General features: G+C 41.5%; 1 protein-coding gene across 4 annotated transcripts in view; it reads left to right on the forward strand.

Annotated features, from left to right (window-relative positions):
• polrmt (polymerase (RNA) mitochondrial (DNA directed)) overlaps positions 1–19,393 on the forward strand; it is a 56,211-nt gene that overhangs the window by 22,009 nt on the left and 14,809 nt on the right. For all 4 annotated transcript variants that reach the window (XM_024798729.2, XM_076879860.1, XM_076879859.1 and 1 more), the window contains 7 exons: positions 110–895; positions 1,322–1,444; positions 3,383–3,505; positions 4,592–4,771; positions 5,801–5,887; positions 7,963–8,076; positions 19,051–19,103. In XM_024798729.2, the coding sequence (XP_024654497.1) occupies positions 110–895; positions 1,322–1,444; positions 3,383–3,505; positions 4,592–4,771; positions 5,801–5,887; positions 7,963–8,076; positions 19,051–19,103 (1,466 nt within the window). The remainder of the gene's footprint in view (positions 1–109; positions 896–1,321; positions 1,445–3,382; positions 3,506–4,591; positions 4,772–5,800; positions 5,888–7,962; positions 8,077–19,050; positions 19,104–19,393) is intronic.

The raw sequence follows: 19,393 nt of genomic DNA on the forward strand, positions 1-19,393 counted from the left end.
GAGGCAGTCCCTTTCATATTGTTGTAATTGAAACAGCAATCTCTGTTCACTGGTGTGTCTGCTCTTTTTTAGTTTGCGACTGATTTTCTTGTGATGTTTTACCCGCCAGGTTGGCTTCATCAAGCCCCACCCCATCCTTACTCAGATGCAGCAGGAAGCCATGGAGACCAAGTTGACTTTTGACTCCTATGTGATGCCGATGCTGTGCCCTCCAGTGCCCTGGACATCAGTCAAGTTTGGAGCATACCTGCTCACGCCGACGAAGCTGATGCGCACAGTGGACGGGGCGACCCAACACGAAGAGTTGTTGGAGAAATGTCAAAATCTTCATGCCATCTATGACTCTCTCAACCAGTTGGGCAACTGTGCCTGGAAGATCAACAAACCTTTGCTGGACATTATTATCTCCATCTTTAATGATCGTGGAAGCGATAAGCTAGACATCCCACCTCCTTTGTCGGAAGCCCCCAAAATCCCCCACTTTAACCCTCAAGACCACAGTTATACAGCTAGTGAGAAGGCCCACATGAAAAGACAGGTGATCAATGCCAAAAAGAAATGCAGCGAGATGCACAGCTTACGTATGGATGCTCTCTATAAACTGTCCATCGCCAACCACATGCGAGACGAGATCTTCTGGTTCCCTCACAACATGGACTTCAGGGGACGTACCTATCCATGTCCTCCATACTTTAATCACCTGGGAAGTGATGTCACACGGGCAATCCTTGTGTTTGCGGAGGGGAAGCTGCTTGGTCCCAAAGGCCTGGACTGGCTAAAGATCCACTTGGTGAATCTTACAGGATTAAAGAAGAGGAGCTCACTACAGGGCCGACTTGAGTATGCCAACACTATCATGGAGGACATACTGGACTCTGCCGACAACCCTCTAAATGTTAGTACTTGCTGCTCATTCACTGTATAGTAAGACGTTCCACGTACACTCGTCACAGTCATAGAAATCTTGGTAATTTGGGGTTTTTAATGAGTTATTTGAACTTGTTTGTGCTGTGGGCAACTTTAATGACTTTATTAAAAAAGAATTGAGTTTTTGGATTTTCTCTAATCCATACAGACTCAAATATATACATACACACTCACTAATATTTGGTTATTTTCTCTTTATACTTGTTTGTACGTATATGTATTTCATAAAAGTGGATAAAGCATTTTTTAATTACTGGGACAATGCCAATGACACAATGGTTTAACTGTCGGTCTAAACATTGAATATTAGAATATGTCAATTTTTTTTTTTGTATTCCTATGAAAGGTATGTATGCAGTATAATGTGCTATGTGCTTGTGACTTTTTCTCTCAGGGTAGAAAGTGGTGGATGAATGCAGATGAGCCATGGCAGGCTCTGGCCTGCTGCATGGAGATAGCCAATGCTGTGAGATCTCCTGATCCAGCACAGTTCATCTCTCATTTTCCTGTTCATCAGGTACGTAACAGACTGAGAGAGTCATGCTTAATGAGTAGCATATCAGTCATGTAAAAGTCCAAATAAAATGTAAAAACTTTTTGAATTATGGAAAGCTTGTTAGAGTTACTCATCTTACGTCTTCTTATTGTAGTTCAGGTTTATGTCTTTCGAGAAAAAAAAAGGTTGCATCATTCAGTGGGTCTATTTTAGATGGCAAATCAAAGTTAACAAACCAAGACCTCCTGTGCGATGTTCACCGTTTTGTCATCTGCTATAAACCTGTCAACCTTATCTTGCAAGCCAGAAGCCTTTTTGACATATCCTGCACGAGGATCTGACATTTAAACCAATGCGTTTTCTCAACGGAAAAAAGCAACAGAAAAATCATATGAATGATTGTTATTCTTAGTGACATGCTATATTTGTAGAACAGTGTATATACATTAACTGTGGAGCATCTTTTTGTCAAGAATTCCCTGATTTAGACCATTAACCGAAATATGTGGCTGAGTAAAGCCTCATCTCATCTGCACCGCAGGCCTTTGTTAATAAGGTTCTTATAATGTTGTTATAATGTAATTTTCTAATTTTATTTTCACTTCTCAAAATGTCTCATTTTTGTTGCAAAAGAACATTTTAATCCCATTAGTGATTACAAGCTATTGTCTGTCTGATTAATTATACCCAACATCGCTGGAACGCACACTAATAATAATGCATGAAATGTAAGGAGCAACATTTTCCCATGCCTTCAAAGAATAAGACAAAGAAGCTGAAAAGAGGATTTATTTTTTATTTTTTAGACCATTAGACCAAAAGTGAGTGTAATTCACAAAGTATTTAGCACTTCCTCTTTGTAGATGTGTTAAAAAGACAGTATCTCCAATACTTCACTTCGGGGGCGATTGTGGCTCAGGAGTTGGGAGTTCGTCTTGTAATCGCAAGGTTGCCGGTTCGAGCCCCAGACAGTCTCGGTCGTTGTGTCCTTGGGCAAGACTCTTCACCTACTGCCTACTGGTGTTGCCGATGGCGCGATATGGCGCTTCTGTCAGTCTGCCCCAGGGCAGCTGTGGCTACAACTGTAGCTTGCCTCCACCAGTATTGTGAATGTGAGAGTGAATGAATAGTGGAATTGTAAAGCGCTTTGAGGGTCTCAAAAAGCGCTATATAAATGCAATCCATTATTATTATTATTATTATTACTTAATTGAGTGGTGAAGTTCAGCTAAACTACTTTAGATAAAATTGAGGCTTAGGGTTTGAATGAAATTAAATGCATATAAAAGTAAGCCTCAGGGCTCAATTTTATTTACTTTAATTCAATTTTATTTATTTTAAATCTGATTGATGTAATTTAGAGTTTACTGCCTTTGATAGATATTGAAATATATGGATAAATAAAGTTGATGACCAGGAGTCAAGTTGGGTGAGCTTAGACTTACAGTTGTGAAACTTAAATGTTGCCTCTCCACAACAACACATGCAAGCACTATATTAGTGTTACATAGGGGACGAGGATCAAAGAAGGATGGACAAGAATGAAGATTTATCTGTCCTGATACCCAGATACATATATCTACGTTGCTTAGCTTGGTGTTTAACAGCTGTAATTATGATAAAGTGAAACCCAAAGAAAAAAAAGATGAAACTGTATTATTTTATACACTTGTAGGTTACATGTTGGTTTGAATAGAGTGAAAAATTAAGTTTAGTCTTTGGAATTAAGTGCAACAAAGCCTCAACCACATAACATATTCCCAACATATCCTCACGTTCATGCAATTCATCTTATTTATTCTTTTTTTGTGCTTTATTATTTGTTTATTGGCAGAAAGGCAGACCTTTAAACCTTGCTCCTTGGATGACTTGACCCAATCAGTGCGGATCCTTGTGATTCTTTCTCTGCTGTCTGCCTCCACAGTCGTGCTTTAATCTTTTTCTTCACCTCTTCTCCAGGACGGCTCCTGTAATGGTCTCCAGCACTACGCCGCTCTAGGCAGAGATGTTATTGGTGCTACATCAGTCAATCTCATGCCCTGTGATGTGCCCCAGGATGTCTACAGCGGAGTTGCACAACAGGTCTGCTCTGTTACTTTCTTTGAACTGCACAGACTTACGGTTACACAGATTAATGATGGCACATATCAGTTGCAAAGCATGTTGCAGATCTTCACCTGTTAGTATTCAGACGGCCCAGTGGATCCCACAGTGAGTGACAAGCTGAGGCATTGAGATTATATTTTAGTCTAGGCCTTGTCTTCAGAAGTGCTTGGTTTCTCTTGCTTTGCATGAAAGTGCAGAGACGAGACTGTCTCATGTCTAAAGTCTTGAATGGTGAAGCATGAGCCTGCGTGCTTTTAGGAGGCACAGTTGGAAGATAAGTGTGATGTGCTGACATTTCAGTACCGGAAAATTCAGAAAGAACAGAGCAAAAACATCCATTTCAGAAGTCCACACACAGTGACTGTAATGTTTGCCTCAGAGTATTGCGTTTATTGTTAGATACCATGATGACATTAGCTGTGATGTTAGAAGCTACATGGATAAATAAGTCGTCTTGGGGTTTACTGTACAATAACCACTGTCATTGGCTGGTTTGTTGACCTTGTCTCCAGGCACAGTTGCTAATCTGTAGGGACCCTGTTAAATTTGTGAATACCTGGACCAAGGTTTCCTCTTCTAGTGACCAGTCATCGTTCATGAATTCAAATTCATTTTAAAAAGAACAATAATTGCGAGGCAATAATTGCACTTCTGCTCCTCTTCTGCTCTCCACATGGACTCTTTGCCTGCGTACAACCAAAGCCTGTTTAAAGATGATTAGTCTAAAGAATTTGGAAAAATCGTAAAACCTTCCCTACAGACTCACTATATTGTTGTTGTTTTATGTTAAACAATAAGTAACACTGTCAAGAGTCACATTACTTAAGACTGCTTTACAACAAGAGCTGAAAAATAGCTTTGCTGATCATGAAATGAGTTTTCTGCTTCTAGTCTCAAAGCTGTGAGGACTCACTTCTGTTATAAGTGAAAGCAGTTGTGACATATTATATTAATGTCACGCAGATGTTATCTGTGTTCATTTTTGGGGAAGCTTTAAATTGTCCTCCAAAAGACCTCCTTTTAAAAAAGAAAATTCATATGTAAGTTGTCTACATGTTCCAGGTGGAGGAGTTACGAGCTCGGGATGCAGAGAGCGGACTGAAGATCGCCCAGGTGCTGGAGGGCTTCATCAGCAGGAAGGTGGTTAAACAGACAGTGATGACTGTGGTGTACGGAGTCACTCGCTATGGTGGACGCCTCCAGATAGAGAAAAGACTGAAGGAGATTGACGAGTTTCCGAAGGTATAGCAACGGTGAAAGAGGGTGGCGAGTGAAAGAGTTCCTTCATACACGCTACGCTATTTTTAGCACGGTGTCAGCTCAGCATGACAGAGCGGCCCCTTAACACAGGACCTCCTCTGTGTGAGGGGTTCCTCTCACTTTGTGTATGTTCTTGCAAACGCTTTAAACTCTATTTTTAAGTAGCTTTTTTTATACTTACTCTTTTATCTTCTGCATGAGTGTAAAGGGTTTAAAGGATTTAATGCACTGCAAATAGCGGCCACATACTGTATTGTACAATCATCACATTTGTTTCTGCAGCCAAAGGTATTTCAGTCAGTTTGACCTTGACGTAAAGAGTCATACTACACTGTCTCTAAATGAGCTGCATGGAGCCTGAACCGATGCTTTTAATATTTACTTTGATCAGATTTATTTATGATCACATTGCATGGACGTTTCAGGGAATGCAATCCAACAGTAGCTATATTTGATATCCTACGCACAGCCACTGCGTGTCTATTTTTAGTTATCTGCACTTTGATTTGGTTGGGCCTGAATTCTCCTTTGATGGACACACCCATTCTGTTACATGACACCAAGAAAGGAGAATGGAAGAACTGAATCTTCTCACAGCGCTCCAGTGTTCCATAGCTACACAATTCCTTACAACAGTTAGAGTTAATCTCATTGTCTGTGTAGATGGGATCAGCATAACTCTGTCTGCTGTCTACTATCTCACAGGCATTCTGCTAAATGACTTCTGGATAATGTTCCTAATTGTTTAAACAGGGAATTAGGGGGGAGTGTAATTGTGAGTGATTACAGTGGGATGGATGGTGAAAAGAGGGCAAGGCCTTCTGTAGAGATCATATCAGTGTAATGAGATGCAAATGAGATACCCTGATTTGTAACACTAATTTGCATCATACATGTAGCCACCATTCGAAGCACAATTAAAAGCTAAAATGCATGTTTTTAATTTTTAAAATTGGACAAATTAAACAGTTTGACCAACTATGAAAGACTCCTGTGTTGTTGTTTTTCCAGGAGTTTGTGTGGGATGCATCCCATTACCTGGTGCGTCAGGTGTTCAATGCCTTAAAGGAGATGTTTACAGGGACCAGAGAGATACAGGTGAGCTCATCACACGTACATTACAACATATGCAAATGATAAAATGATCTCATCCAACAAATTATCATCAATCTGTGGTGGCACTTGATTAGAAATATTGTTAAACACATTATTTGGGGAGATATAATGACTTTTTTTTTTCCCAGGGAGTGCTGGTGTCCTTTGTTTTCTTTATACTCGGCACTCTGTATGTTCTTTAAAGTTTTGGAGATGAGAGCACTATTGCTATTCTGGATAGCAATGTTGTATTCTCGATATATATGCAAGTTTCACTAGAACACATGCAGTAAAAACAGCAAAAAAATACAAGTATTCATTAAAAACTGCAACTAAAATAAAAGTATTCAAGCTTTTTCTCTGTGTTTATAACGAAGATACCATTTATTATGGTAACGTTTTATTTTAGATGAGTTTCTTTAAAATGTTTCACAAGAAAAATCTATTATTTCATACTATCAAAGAAAATAAAAGAGAATATGCCTATAATTAGTGTGTAACCTCTATATTTTTTTGTTTTATTTTTTTATTTTTTCAGTGTACAGTAGGTTAATTAACAAGCTACAGGCATATATTTCAGCATATGTGACTAATAATTAATCAGTATTTGCTTTGACATACAGACTTTTAAAGAAATTTCTGTGCTTCATATACAACTCAACTCATTATAGTCTTGCAAAGATAAATCTGGAAAAGTTTTAGTCGGCACTAAATTACGTTGTTTTTAAATGAGGTTTGTTTAAGTCGCTAGGACATTACAAACCTCTAAAGCATGCTCTGCCTACTGATCTACTGCTGCAGATAGGCTCTTATTTGAATTTTATTAATGGCGTGTTTACTTTACTGTTACCCTGCCAATGGCACCTATTCATCACATAGATTCCATTAATAGATTTAGGACGTGCACCTGGTAGGGGATTGTATATTATCTCTAGAGGCAGAGAGGAGTCTGCCGAACCATTATTACCACCAACCACTGTTTTTGTGTGCGTGTCCTGTGGGAAACACGCAGGGATAGCCCAGTCTGAGATGATAAATACCCTTCCTAACATACCTTGGTGCCGATGTGATGCTATTGCCAGCGTGAGTGCGTAAGTGTGTGTATCCCCCGCTGCTTTTATAGGTCACATCCACTTGCATTTCACAGGGAAGAGCTGAAGTATGAGGGGAAAGAGAGGCAGCTGATCAATCCTTGACGCTGTTATCCCTGACCTCGCCTACGTTCTCTGTACATTTCCCATTTATCCTGTCAACACTGCTGATCATTAACTTCAAATTGTGCTCCCACTGTTTGTTCATTGTCTGTGCCCACCTCTGTCTGTATGTTTGCCAGTCAGTCAATTTTTCAAGATGTTTTTCTTGTTAATCTCTGACGTCGGTTTCTTTGCTTTTGCGGTTTTCTTATTTTGTGCTTTGATTGTAGGAGGCGAGGTGATGTTTAATGGACCAGCTTCTGGTCAGGTTGCTAACTCCAGTTGCTAGGACATATTTATCTTTCCTACAGCTCACTGAGTGTGCATTTGTATGTGTGACAAAACCCTTATGGGACATCAATAGGGCTTCCATTTTTGGAGGCAGACTATTCCAGACACATATGCAAACAGTGCTGTCGGATATTCCAGACTAAGCGACACTTCACTGTTCAGCAACAAGCCTGCAACAGTTGTTAGTAGGTCCTTAAAGCAGCAGAAGTAGAATGAGCAGTAAGTGCATAAATCTTTTGTTGATGCTCTAGTCTAGGCAATGAAGTCTCTATTTTTTTCCCTGCATCGTAGTGTTTTTTTACGGTTTAATTTTGTGAATGCGATAACTTGAGAACAAGGCTCCGTTGGATTTTGGGATTGATACCACAGATGTGCCTACTTGGAGGCTCAGAGATAGCATTGGTGTCTTAGCCCTGTCTAGCCGAACCTGAAATCTCCATCAACCTCATTTAACCTGATTTAAATTTAGTTGCACTCTTGTCAGTAACATGCTCTAAACATACAAGCATGTCACACACGCATTCTTGACTAATATTAAATATTTCTATCACTGTGTCCCTTCATGTTACCTCTGATTGAATCCATTTGTTACAGGACTGGCTGACTGAGAGCGCCAGGCTCATCTCTAAGTCGGGTCACACTGTGCAATGGGTGACACCCCTGGGATTACCCATCATTCAACCGTACCACCGCACACGCAACCAAGTGGTAAGTCTCACCTTAAGACAAACGTGGAAGCTCTTTAACCTCCTCTCTGTCTCTCACCAATCTATTGCAGTTTTAACATGATATCTGTTGCTTAAGTAGTAACATTAGTGGCAGTTTTCTTTGTGTCTGACAATACCTGTTATCTCTGTTGGCCTTGTATGTTTTGATATTGATTGATATACCTTTATTAGTCCCACAAGGGGAAATTTCATAAGGTTAGTTATGTTAATCTGTTTCTTACTTGATGACTGTGTATCGCTTCTCTTCATGGTTATTCCGACAGCTGAGCCAATTCATTTCCAGTCTTCCTTTCACTATGTTTTGAGAAATTCACCACCTGACCTTTATGCTGTTTTCTTGTATCTTGGCTTGTTTGTCTTTCTTCTCTTTATCTCAGCTTTCGCTGGTTTCTCCACACATCTACAATTGACCTTTTCATAGCACATACTTGGGGTGGCTGTAGCTCAGGTGGCAGAGCAGGTCAGCCACTAATCAGAAGGTCGGTGGTTCGATCCCAGGCTGCATCCTGGCTGCATGCCAAATATCCTTGGGCAAGATACTAACCCCATGTTTGCCTACTGGTGGTGGTCAGAGGGCCCGGTGGCGCCTGTGTCCGGCAGCCTCGCCTCTGTCAGTGAGCCCCAGGGCAGCTGTGGCTACAATGTAGCTTGCTATCGCCAGTGTGTGAATGTGTGTGTGAATGGGTGAATGACTGAATGTAGTGTAAAGCGCTTTGGGGTCCTATGGACTAGAAAAGCGCTATACAAATGCAGGCCATTTACATACTTTACACAACTTTTGACACGAATTAGAGAACAAAGTGTTAACTTTTCTCTGACATACCAAGCATTTATTGAAACCTTCTGTCCTATTTTGTTTGTCACATGTAAGTTTTGATCCATCATTGTATTTTTGCTCTGACTAATATTTCATTGATGTATAAAGGTCTTTAGGTTAATCAGAATCAGAATCAGAATACTTTATTGATCCCTGGGGGAAATTATTTTTTGTTACAGTGCTCCATTTTAAACCAACATTAAGACAAGACAGACAATACGCTAACTAAGAATAGTACAATATATACATATATATACATACATACATACATAAGTCACTTATAAATAAATATTTGGAAAAGAAACATGTGTAGTTGTAGCAGCAAACAGTGTGTTAAGTGGATGCGTTGTACAGGGAGATGGCCACAGGCAGGAATGATTTCCTGTGTCGTTCAGTGGTGCTTTTCGGTAATCTCAGTCTCTCACTGAACGAGCTCCTGTGACTGACCAACATGTCATGGAGTGGGTGGGAGGTGTTATCCAACATTGTCTTTATCTTGGACAGCATCCGCCTCTCCGACACCACCTTGAGGGAGTCCAGCTCCATCCCCACAACATTGCTGGCCTTACGGATCAGTTTATTAAGTCTGTTGGCATCTGCGACCCTCAGCCTGCTCCCCCAGCATGCAACAGCATAGAGGATCGCACTGGCCACCACAGACTCATAGAAAATCCTCAGCATTTTCTGGCAGATGTTGAAGGACCTCAGTCGCCTCAAAAAATAGAGACGACTCTGGCCCTTCCTGTAAAGTGCTGTGGTGTTTTTAGCCCAGTCCAGTTTATTGTCAATGTGTACTCCAAGGTATTTATAGTCCTCCACAATGTCAACACTGACCCCCTGGATTGAAACAGGGGTCAAGTGTTTCCTGGTCTTCCTGAAGTCCACGATCAGTTCCTTGGTCTTTGCCACGTTGAGCTGCAGATGATTCTGCTCACACCACGTGACAAAGGAGTCGACCACAGCCCGGTACTCTGTCTCATCATCCCTGCTGATGCATCCAACCACCGCAGAGTCATCAGAAAACTTCTGAAGATGGCAGGTCTCTGTGCAGTGGCTGAAGTCTGTGGTGTAGAGGGTGAAGAGGAAGGGGGAGAGGACAGTCCCCTGTGGTGCCCCTGTGTTGCTAATCACCTTGTCAGACACACACTGTGGGAGACGTACATATTGTGGTCTTCCTGTCAGGTAATCAACAATCCAGGACACCAGAGAAGCATCCACCTGCATCGCTGCTAACTTATCACCCAGGAGGGTCGGCCTGATGGTGTTGAAAGCACTGGAAAAGTCAAAAAACATGACCCTCACAGTGCTTGCCGGCTGGTCCAGATGGGTGTAGACACGATTGAGCAGGTAGATGATGGCGTCCTCTGTTCCGAGACGAGGCTGATAAGCGAACTGAAGGGGATCCAGATGTGGTCTTACTATGGGTCGCAGCTGGTCCAGGATGAGCCTTTCCAGGGTCTTCATGATGTGGGAGGTCAGTGCCACGGGCCTGTAATCCTGGGGGCCACTGGGACGAGGCGTCTTTGGTACAGGGACGAGGCATGATGTCTTCCACATCACCGGGACCCTCTGCAGACTCAGACTCAGCATAAACAGTTTATGAAAGACTCCACACAGCTGGGGGGCACAGGCCTTGAGGACAAGGGGACTCACTCCGTCTGGTCCAGCAGACTTTCCTGAGTGAAGTCTCCTCATTTGCATCTCAACCTGGTATTGAGTGAAGGTGATGGGTGGGGGAGGGGTGTCAGGAATCTCACAGGAGGCAACATGTGAAGAGAGAGGCTGGCACAGTGGTGTGGCTCTGGATTCCAGGCTGACTGCAGGTGAGGTTGTGGGGGTGGGAGCAGACACTGTGGTGTCGAATCTATTGAAAAACAGATTCAACTCGTCGGCTCTATTCTCACCTCCCTCAGCTCCCCTGCTGTTGGTTGGCCTGAATCCAGTGATGGTCTTCATGCCCCTCCACACCTCTCTCATGCTGTTCTGCTGGAGTTTCCACTCCAGCTTCCTCCTGTAATTGTCCTTAGCCTCTCTGATCTTGTCCTTTAGTAACACCTGGACCTTCCTCACCTCCTCTTTGTTGCCCCCTCTGAAAGCCCTCTTCTTGTTGTTGAGGAGGGCTTTGATGTCCTTAGTCACCCACGGCTTGTTATTTGGGTAACAATGAACAGTCTGAGCTGGAACAATAGAGTCGGTGCAGAAAGTTATGTAGTCTGTGATACACTCAGTAAGCCCATTGATGTCCTCGGCGTGAGGCTCACAGAGTGTTTCCCAGTCGGTCACCTCGAAACAGCCCTGTAGTTCCGCTATTGCCTCCTCTGACCACCTCCTAACAGTCCTGGTGGTCACAGGTTCCCTCCTCACAATTGGCACATAGCGGGGGGTGAGGTGAATCAGGTTATGATCTGACCTACCAAGTGGGGGGAGGGAGGAGGAGCTGTATGCATCCTTGACGTTAGCATACAGTAAGTCTAAAGTTTTCTCTCCCCTGGTGGGACAGTCCACATATTGTTTGAATGTTGGTAGTGTATTGTCCAGTGATACATGGTTGAAGTCACCCGAGATCACAATAAAGGCACTCGGGTGCTGAGTCTGTAGCCGAGCTATGGCAGAGTGGATAGTGTCACATGCAGCTGTGGGGTTAGCAGAGGGGGGAACATAAACAGCCACCAAGATGACGTGAGAGAATTCCCTGGGTAAATAATACGGCCTGAGTCCAACAGCACACAGTTCAGTGTCCGGGCAACAAATCCTTTCTTTGATTGTTATGTTGGCAGGGTTACACCACCGGTTGTTAACTAAAACAGCAAGCCCACCTCCTTTACGCTTACCGCTAGCGATGCTGTCCCTGTCCGCCCGAACAGTGTGGAAGCCTTCCACGGAAGCATTCTCATCGGGAATGACCTGGTGCAGCCATGATTCGGTGAAACACATCAGGCTGCACCAGGTCATTCCCGATGAGAATGCTTAGTGAATGGTTAGTTGGACTTTATGGAATTTCAAATGAACCTGGTTTGTCATTGGCTTAACACATGAGCTGAATAAGCATTTACACGTATTTATAGTAAGTACCCTGTACTAAAGGTACCCTGGCTTTTAACCGGTTTTAAACAACCTGGATTTTGTTAGCGTTTGTTTGTTAGTTTGTTTGTTTGTTTAGAGAAGCAGGCCATCATAATGCTGCTGATAGAATATTGTAATTGCTGTGAGCGGACAAACTTTAATGGAGCTCCCCAGAATCACTATGGAGATCCTGGCGGTATCATATACAGAGAACATATCTGTGGCTTTTATATAATCAACAACACTCACATATGCGGTGTACTTATAGGTGTTGTGCTGTTGATTATATAAAAACCGCTGTGACCGCTAACATTCCTGTTTATGAATCAAGTGAAAGGTGGAGACAGACATGTAGTGTGTGCCAAGTACAATCAGAGAGCTAGCTGTGGGCTTGCCCAGCATGCAGCCTGCTCTTTTAGTATGACATCAAGCATAAGGTTAGCTTAGAAAGGGAGTGACACCTCATGAGCAGGTGCAAGAGAGCGAGGGTGACAGATGGTTTAGTCCCCTGAGGGTGCATCTCTTTCTCTCTGTTGGTGTAGTAGGTCACGTTCCCCTGATTTGATCTGCTTCTTTTAGTGTCCAACAGGGACAATGGAAATGATTAGCTGTGCTTCTTTTCAAGGCCTAAATGAATGAAAAGATAACTTCATGGCTGATTGAGGTCTTAGCTTATGTTTCACAGATAGCTTTCTTCACCCCCTACAATAACTCACTAATCCAGTTGCATCACTGAGCAACAAAAATGAAACTAACTTGCAGAAAGGTCACCTTTTCTCTGCATAGCTGGATTAAATTCAATCTCCCAGTCTCCTCTCTGCCTCTTAAATCCAAGGCCACTGTGTTTTTGAGGGTCATTAGTAATTAGACTCTAGATAGAGTGGAAAGATGAAGTATAATGCACAATGAGAAAACAAATAACTGGGGAGACAGTAGCTACAGTGGCATAACATCAGTAGTGTGTGTGTGTGTGTGTGTGTGTGTGTGTGTGCGCATGCATGTGTGTACATTGCTTCATTTCTGTTGGTTTTCCCTGTGCATACGGAGTTGGGATACAAATGCTGACCTTTGTAATCAAGGATTTTCCATGGCTGATGGAAGGTGAGGAAATTGGAGTAGGATAGAGTAGCTGAATGAAGCATGAACATACATCAGGGAGGCAGCCTAACAGGATTGGGAGATACTAATCGGATCATAGGTCACTCTGGCTTAGATACCCTGTTTATTTTTATTCCCTCTCCCAACACAGCTACAGTGAAATCTCACTCGCTGCGGATGGTGACACGAGGGAATCATCAGCTGGATTGGCTGGATTTGACTGGATTTTGAGTTTATAGGGTGACTAAAAGCATGTGATCTAATGTCCTCTATGCGGAAAGAATCAGTTACTTTGGTTTTTGGTGGTGAATGCTGATGGGCACTGTGCATAATTTCTTTTTTTGTACAGTACTAAAGAGTAAAGTACAGTGGTGGTGGCCTATAGCAATACAGAAATAGTGCAGTGCTAATAAATAACTAAATGTAATGGGTCACAAACCCTCGGAGCTAATCCCTTTGAATAAAAGTTTTAGCAAATCGGTCATGGATGGATTATGAGACAGTGGGCCCCGAGCACAGAGATGTAAAAGATTCCCTGCTCCCTGATATGAGAGTGAGATACATGCACATTGGTGGTCATTTTTTTATAGCTTTCTGTTTGTTTGGTTGGTTGTTTGCAAGCCTTTGCCATCTTTTGGCTCGCCTTAAGTTTTTTTTTTTTTCCTGATTTACTCGCCAGATTTCTATGAGCTTGGTATGTGTTCTCACTTCTACCTCTCTGTTCTCACTTGTCTAGTAATGAAAAGATGGTAGGCTGTGTCTGTGAAGCTTGTTTTTCTTTTGGATATAAGCACGTTTTCTCAAAAGTTGAAAAACACGCGGTCTGCACAGAATAAGTTGGCTTTTCATTCAGATTCTGGTGAACTATCTCTAAATGTCGATGTGATGCCCTCCATACCTCCTCATGCTTTGGAACAGAAGAAATGCTGTTCCCAGGAGAAGCATGATGTTTCATTGAATGTGCAGAATCTTGTGGCATTTTGGGGTGAAATCATAAATGCAGTTTGAGTATCAAAGACACCCCCCAGAGGTAGGCAGAAAAAAAAAGTTTGTAAGAAAGAAGATTTGGAAAAGGTCAGTGAAAGTGTTGCTTAGGGGGGCGGTGTGAGATTGTGAGTCTCCAGCTGTTTTCATCGGTCTTCTGGAGGAGAAGGGAGAGGCCCAGAGGATACACAACAGCAGAGAAAGGTGGCGTGTTAAAAAATAAGGTGTGTGTTATAAACCATCATGTGATGAATAGGAATACCCCTCTTGGCTTTTATGTAGTTACTGATGGCTTTTGTATCCATGACCATCTGCACCACAACCCTGACGTGATTTAGACTACAGGACCTTATTCCCCACAGACACACAGCAGGACTGGCCGAGATCTCATTAATCACATCCAGGGTTTCAGTCGGGTCCTGTACACAAATCACACACGTATACATTAAAATGAAGGTTATGGCTTTTGGTAGTGACCTCATTTAACAGCGTGGCAGTCCATTACTCACATCGATGGTAACCTCCATTTCTTTCTCTCTCGCCACATCCATGTCAGTTTCTCCTTTCCTTTCCTTAAACATGTTCCCTCACAAGTCCCCCTAAAGTGATGATTGATGATGTGGCAACCATTGCAGAAAGTAAAGGGATGCAGTGCACATCTGTTCCACAAGCCTTCATTCATAATCGTTTGATTCTGTCATTCATTACTCACCATCCTTAAATGCAGTAGAGCCACTAACTGAAGCATATAAACCACGTCACCTTTCCACCAGACCCTAGAGAGCTTACCATATGACATGTTTGCTTTGCAGGAGGTAATTATAGACTCATGGGGAAAAAAAACAAACAGCTGAATTGGGAATAGTTAAAAGAGAGATGTGCACCCCTGTGAGTCCTCAGTGCTCATTGAGAAGAGAAGCAAGCTGCATCAGATAATGGAGTTGTCCATTAACACTTGACTTGCGGTTATTTAAGTCTCCTAGGGGTGTCATAATGGCAGTGGTCATGCTGTGGTTCTTTTAGAAGTCATTTGTGCAAGCTTGGGATGCTGTGCGGTTGTGATTCAACCTTGTGCGTTAACTAGAAGTTAACTAGTAGTTCAATCCCGAGTTCCTCTGGGGCGTCAAAGTTCCAAATGCATCCATCAGAGATGGGTGTGATATTTAGTCTTTGAAGGCTTAAAATAAGCAGATTTGTATGAATGTGGCTTGGTAGAAAAGGACTTGTTGTGTCTCACATCCTTTAAAAACATCTGAGGAGACCAGTTGTAGTTTTTGAAAGTAAAATGTTCCCCCATTTTTCAGCTGCGTAACAGTTTAGGGCTTTCTTGTTATTAGCACACTATGGGTCAGATTTACTAAGGTTCTGTTCCAGTAAGAAACCCACTTTTGCCTATGAAAAGCTTCTGTCAGGATTTACTTTGCAGTATCAATTTTGCAACAAGCATTTTTGTGGCTGGTTATTTACAGCACACAATTTACTGCAAGTTGGGGAAAAATATTTGAAAGATGAACAAGTGCATCCTGGATGTAAGCCCTGTGCCTCTTCACTGAGTCCTCACCATCATCCTCACATATACTTGGCCCTCAGTATTACTGTTTTTTGGTTAACCGAAGGAGAACTTATATGAATTGAACTAAACTTAACATAGCATGAAAGGGAATGAGGACGAGTATCCCAAAACAAAACACCTACAAGGACGTGTGTTGTTTCACAGACAGCCAGGTTACTTTTTACCACGAGGAGAGATCTGTACACACACAGACATAGAAAATCTTTTCTCAGCAGTGTGCACACACACAGCAACTTTTCATGTTTCTTTTTTCTGTAATTTATCTATTGAAGCCATTATGTACTATACTGAAATGCCACTTTTAATGAGTGAATGAAAATAGGGGCGATCTGTGCATTTATGCATGCGGCATGGTAACAGTATCTTCATTAACACACCAAGGGCTTAGGATCTGACTATCAATAATGTTTTGTGCTCTTCTACATATTGTCCAGGTCAGCTGTTACAAACAGCTTTCAGGTTTATATGATGGAAAAGTTTGTAATAATGTATCTATCCTTTAGATAAACACCACACTCAGCCCCCAGCAATTTCCAACACAAGAGTTTGTCCGTAAAAGCTTATTGATTGTCCTTCAGCTGCTTCTCATTCATCTGAGTTTTCAGAGAGAAATACATGTAGAATACCTACACTTACTCTGTAATATTTTAATTATTAGGCTATTCTTTACCTAATCAGGTCTGCTTATTTTTGGCTCACTAATTTGTAATGCTCTTGATGGAATTCTGGTGGTTGTTGAAATTAACTGACCGTGTCCTTGTTTATAAATTAGCATATTGTTAGTAGATGAGCCACAGAACTTTCCGCTTTTTTGCAATTGCAGCATCATGCTAATTTTTCATATTACAGTGTTCAATGTTTCAATGTGCAGGTACTCCAGTTTTTGTATCTGAACCCTTACTTCATGCCACGGTGTTGTGGTAAGTGTAGAATCTGGTTTAGCGTAGTGTTGGTGACAAAAGGCCTTGCCTGAAAAAGACACACAGATCATAGCGTTTATGCTAAAGGAACTCTATATATTAGTATTATTATTATTATATAAAACTCATGTCTTGAAATGCTATTTTTACACCCAGTTTATACTAGCCTGATGCCAGTTAACGTAATTAGTTGTAACTGATGTGCAGATCACTGGAGTCACATTTTACACAGTGTGTTTCCACCACTTTGAAAAAGTTATCTTATGAAGAGTAAAACGGATGAAACGATTGACCCAATCCAGAAACAAATTTTGACAAAACAGATTTTACGGTGAGTCAAAAACAGCCGGTGACTGATAGAAGCATCCATCTAATGGACACCTAAGCCACCCAAACTGAAAGGCTCATCACTCAGCCATCATGCTACTCAACATGGATTTGATGATTATTATTTGCCTGTTTGTGTTGCAGTCCACGTGTTGACCTAAAAAGCAAGGAAATGGATGCAAATTTGTTTTAATGAGAGCTCATTAATTATTGGGAACAAACAAACTCAAACACATTTTCCATTCAATCATAATGCTGTGAGTTCAACTTGTTCTGAACAGTGAAAATGATATGCGATGACATTAAAAGCACTTGGACTACTCTTAGTACAGATAAATGTGTTTCACTCTGAAGGTAATAAATGGCATCAACCAGCGTCAACGCTCCACTCCAACAGTGAAAAAATAAAATAACATTAGTTTAGGCTCAGTGCAAGGCAAGCAAATTCATCAGTGTGGTTGCCTGTTCCTAGAAGTATCTCTTTCTTGATAGTACCCTTCATTCCCACCCAGGCATGATTCCAAGGGTCAAGGAAAGACTGACCTGATATACATGTTTGGCACAGCTAAATGGATGGACTCCAATCTTACAGGGACCAAGTCTTCTCTCTATCAGCAATAACTATGAGAAAAAGCCTGAGTAATGCTGCATTTCATTTATCCTTCCTTTTAATTTGGTTTGCTAGTTATTTATTAGGGTTAAGTGGATAATAGCCCTATGGAAGCCACTTCTTGGTGGCTCATACATGAGTATTGGACTCATGATGGATATCTAAGGAGTCAAAGCCTACATTACCCACAGTGCACAGTTCAATTTAATTACATTTTTTCTACTATGGCTCTCTTTTCAATCTCTTATACAAATGCAACTTCTAGATGTTCCCCCCCTGTCCCTGTGTGTGTAAGTGAATGCTGGATTCACTGGAATCGATCCCTGTTTTGTTTTGTTTTTGTTTTTTTAAAAATCAATCTTATTGTGGGGTTGGACCACTAAAATCCTAACTGTAGACAAAAACCACAGATATTTTAATTTAATTCTTCTTGGTGGAGTATCTGTACCGCTCCATGTATTCATTGATCTAAATAAGCAGTTAATGTCTGAAACTATTCTATGTGTTATTAAACCCTTTGGTGGCGAATAATGACATTTTCAGCCTATAATCAGGTCAGGGTGTTGGGCGTCTACTAGGGCTGGGCGGTAATACCGGTATAATGTTGGGCAACGATAAGAAAATGAAATATCGCGATAGAATATGGGTAAAACGCGCATGCGCAGTGCCTTTGTTTTCATACGCACATGGCGGAAAAAGCATGGCGGAGAATGAGAAGGGCGAAAGCGGATCGTTGAATGAAACAGATGAACCAGAACTGGTTTGTAAAAATGCTGCAACTTCAGTGGTGTGGAACTGGTTTAGCTTTCGCCCATCAGATACACAACAAAGCACTATTTTTGGTAGCGCATGCTAGCGGGCCGTCGTTATTACCGTGTTTTTTGGAAAATACGGCACACTTAAAATCAATTCTTTGATTTTTCTGAAAATCGACAGAGCCCCTTATAATCCCGTGTGTCTTATGTATGAATTCTGGTTGTGTTTACTGACCTCGAAATGATTTTATGTGGTACACGGCGCTCGAAAATCTGTCAAATGCTTTAGTACGACTTTGCTAAGCTACGAAGCCGCACCGCTTGATGGATTGTTGGAGCATTACGGCTATCGTTGGCAGGAGCCTCGCGGAGTGATACGTACTGCGCTTCAACATAATATTTGCATTTGCACTGAATTTTTATATAACTTTAATGCACATAAAAACAGCTGCTTGTTTAAGTGAAAATACATTGATGGTTTGTTTTTTGCACTAATAAAGTTGTGGAGTTGTAAAGTATTTTGTCTAGTGTCAATTATATCGTTATCGCAAATTTTCAAATGTATATCGTGATAAATATTTTTGGTCATATCGCCCTGCTCTAGCGTCTACTATAAACAATTTTAGTTCAGAGAGGGATGATCATTAGCCCTTTACCTTGTTTTGTTTATTTTTTTTCTCAGTTTTTGAAATGTCCATTAAACAACTAGATTTAAATGAGAGCCTGACCAATACAGGAGGAACATCTTGTGCAGAATTCCAGTATCATTTAAGAGTTTGACTCTGTCTTTTCCTTTTGTCTCTCCAGCTGAAGAGTACCATGCAGCACATAAACCTCAAGATAAGCCACGACACCAAAGAGTAAGTTCTCCTGTTTCTGTCAGTTTCTCCTCTTGCGTTGTTAACCTTGACCCACAGCATATGTAAAGTGACCCCATTGATGTCTTCAGCTGAAAGGTCCATTATTGACCTAGAACAAGAACACAATGCGGGTAATTACTTCAGGCTCTTTGTTTCTTTCTTTCTTTCTTTTGGTTGCCTTTGACTTTTGTAGTCACAAATTTTAGAAATGTACCTTCAGACTACTCGACAAATCTCTTGTTAGCTTATAGAGGTAAAGAAATGTGGAAATTAGAGCTCCCTTGGGGCCG

Source organism: Maylandia zebra, linkage group LG23, assembly GCF_041146795.1.
Source record: "Maylandia zebra isolate NMK-2024a linkage group LG23, Mzebra_GT3a, whole genome shotgun sequence".
NCBI classification, from domain to species: Eukaryota; Metazoa; Chordata; class Actinopteri; order Cichliformes; family Cichlidae; genus Maylandia; species Maylandia zebra.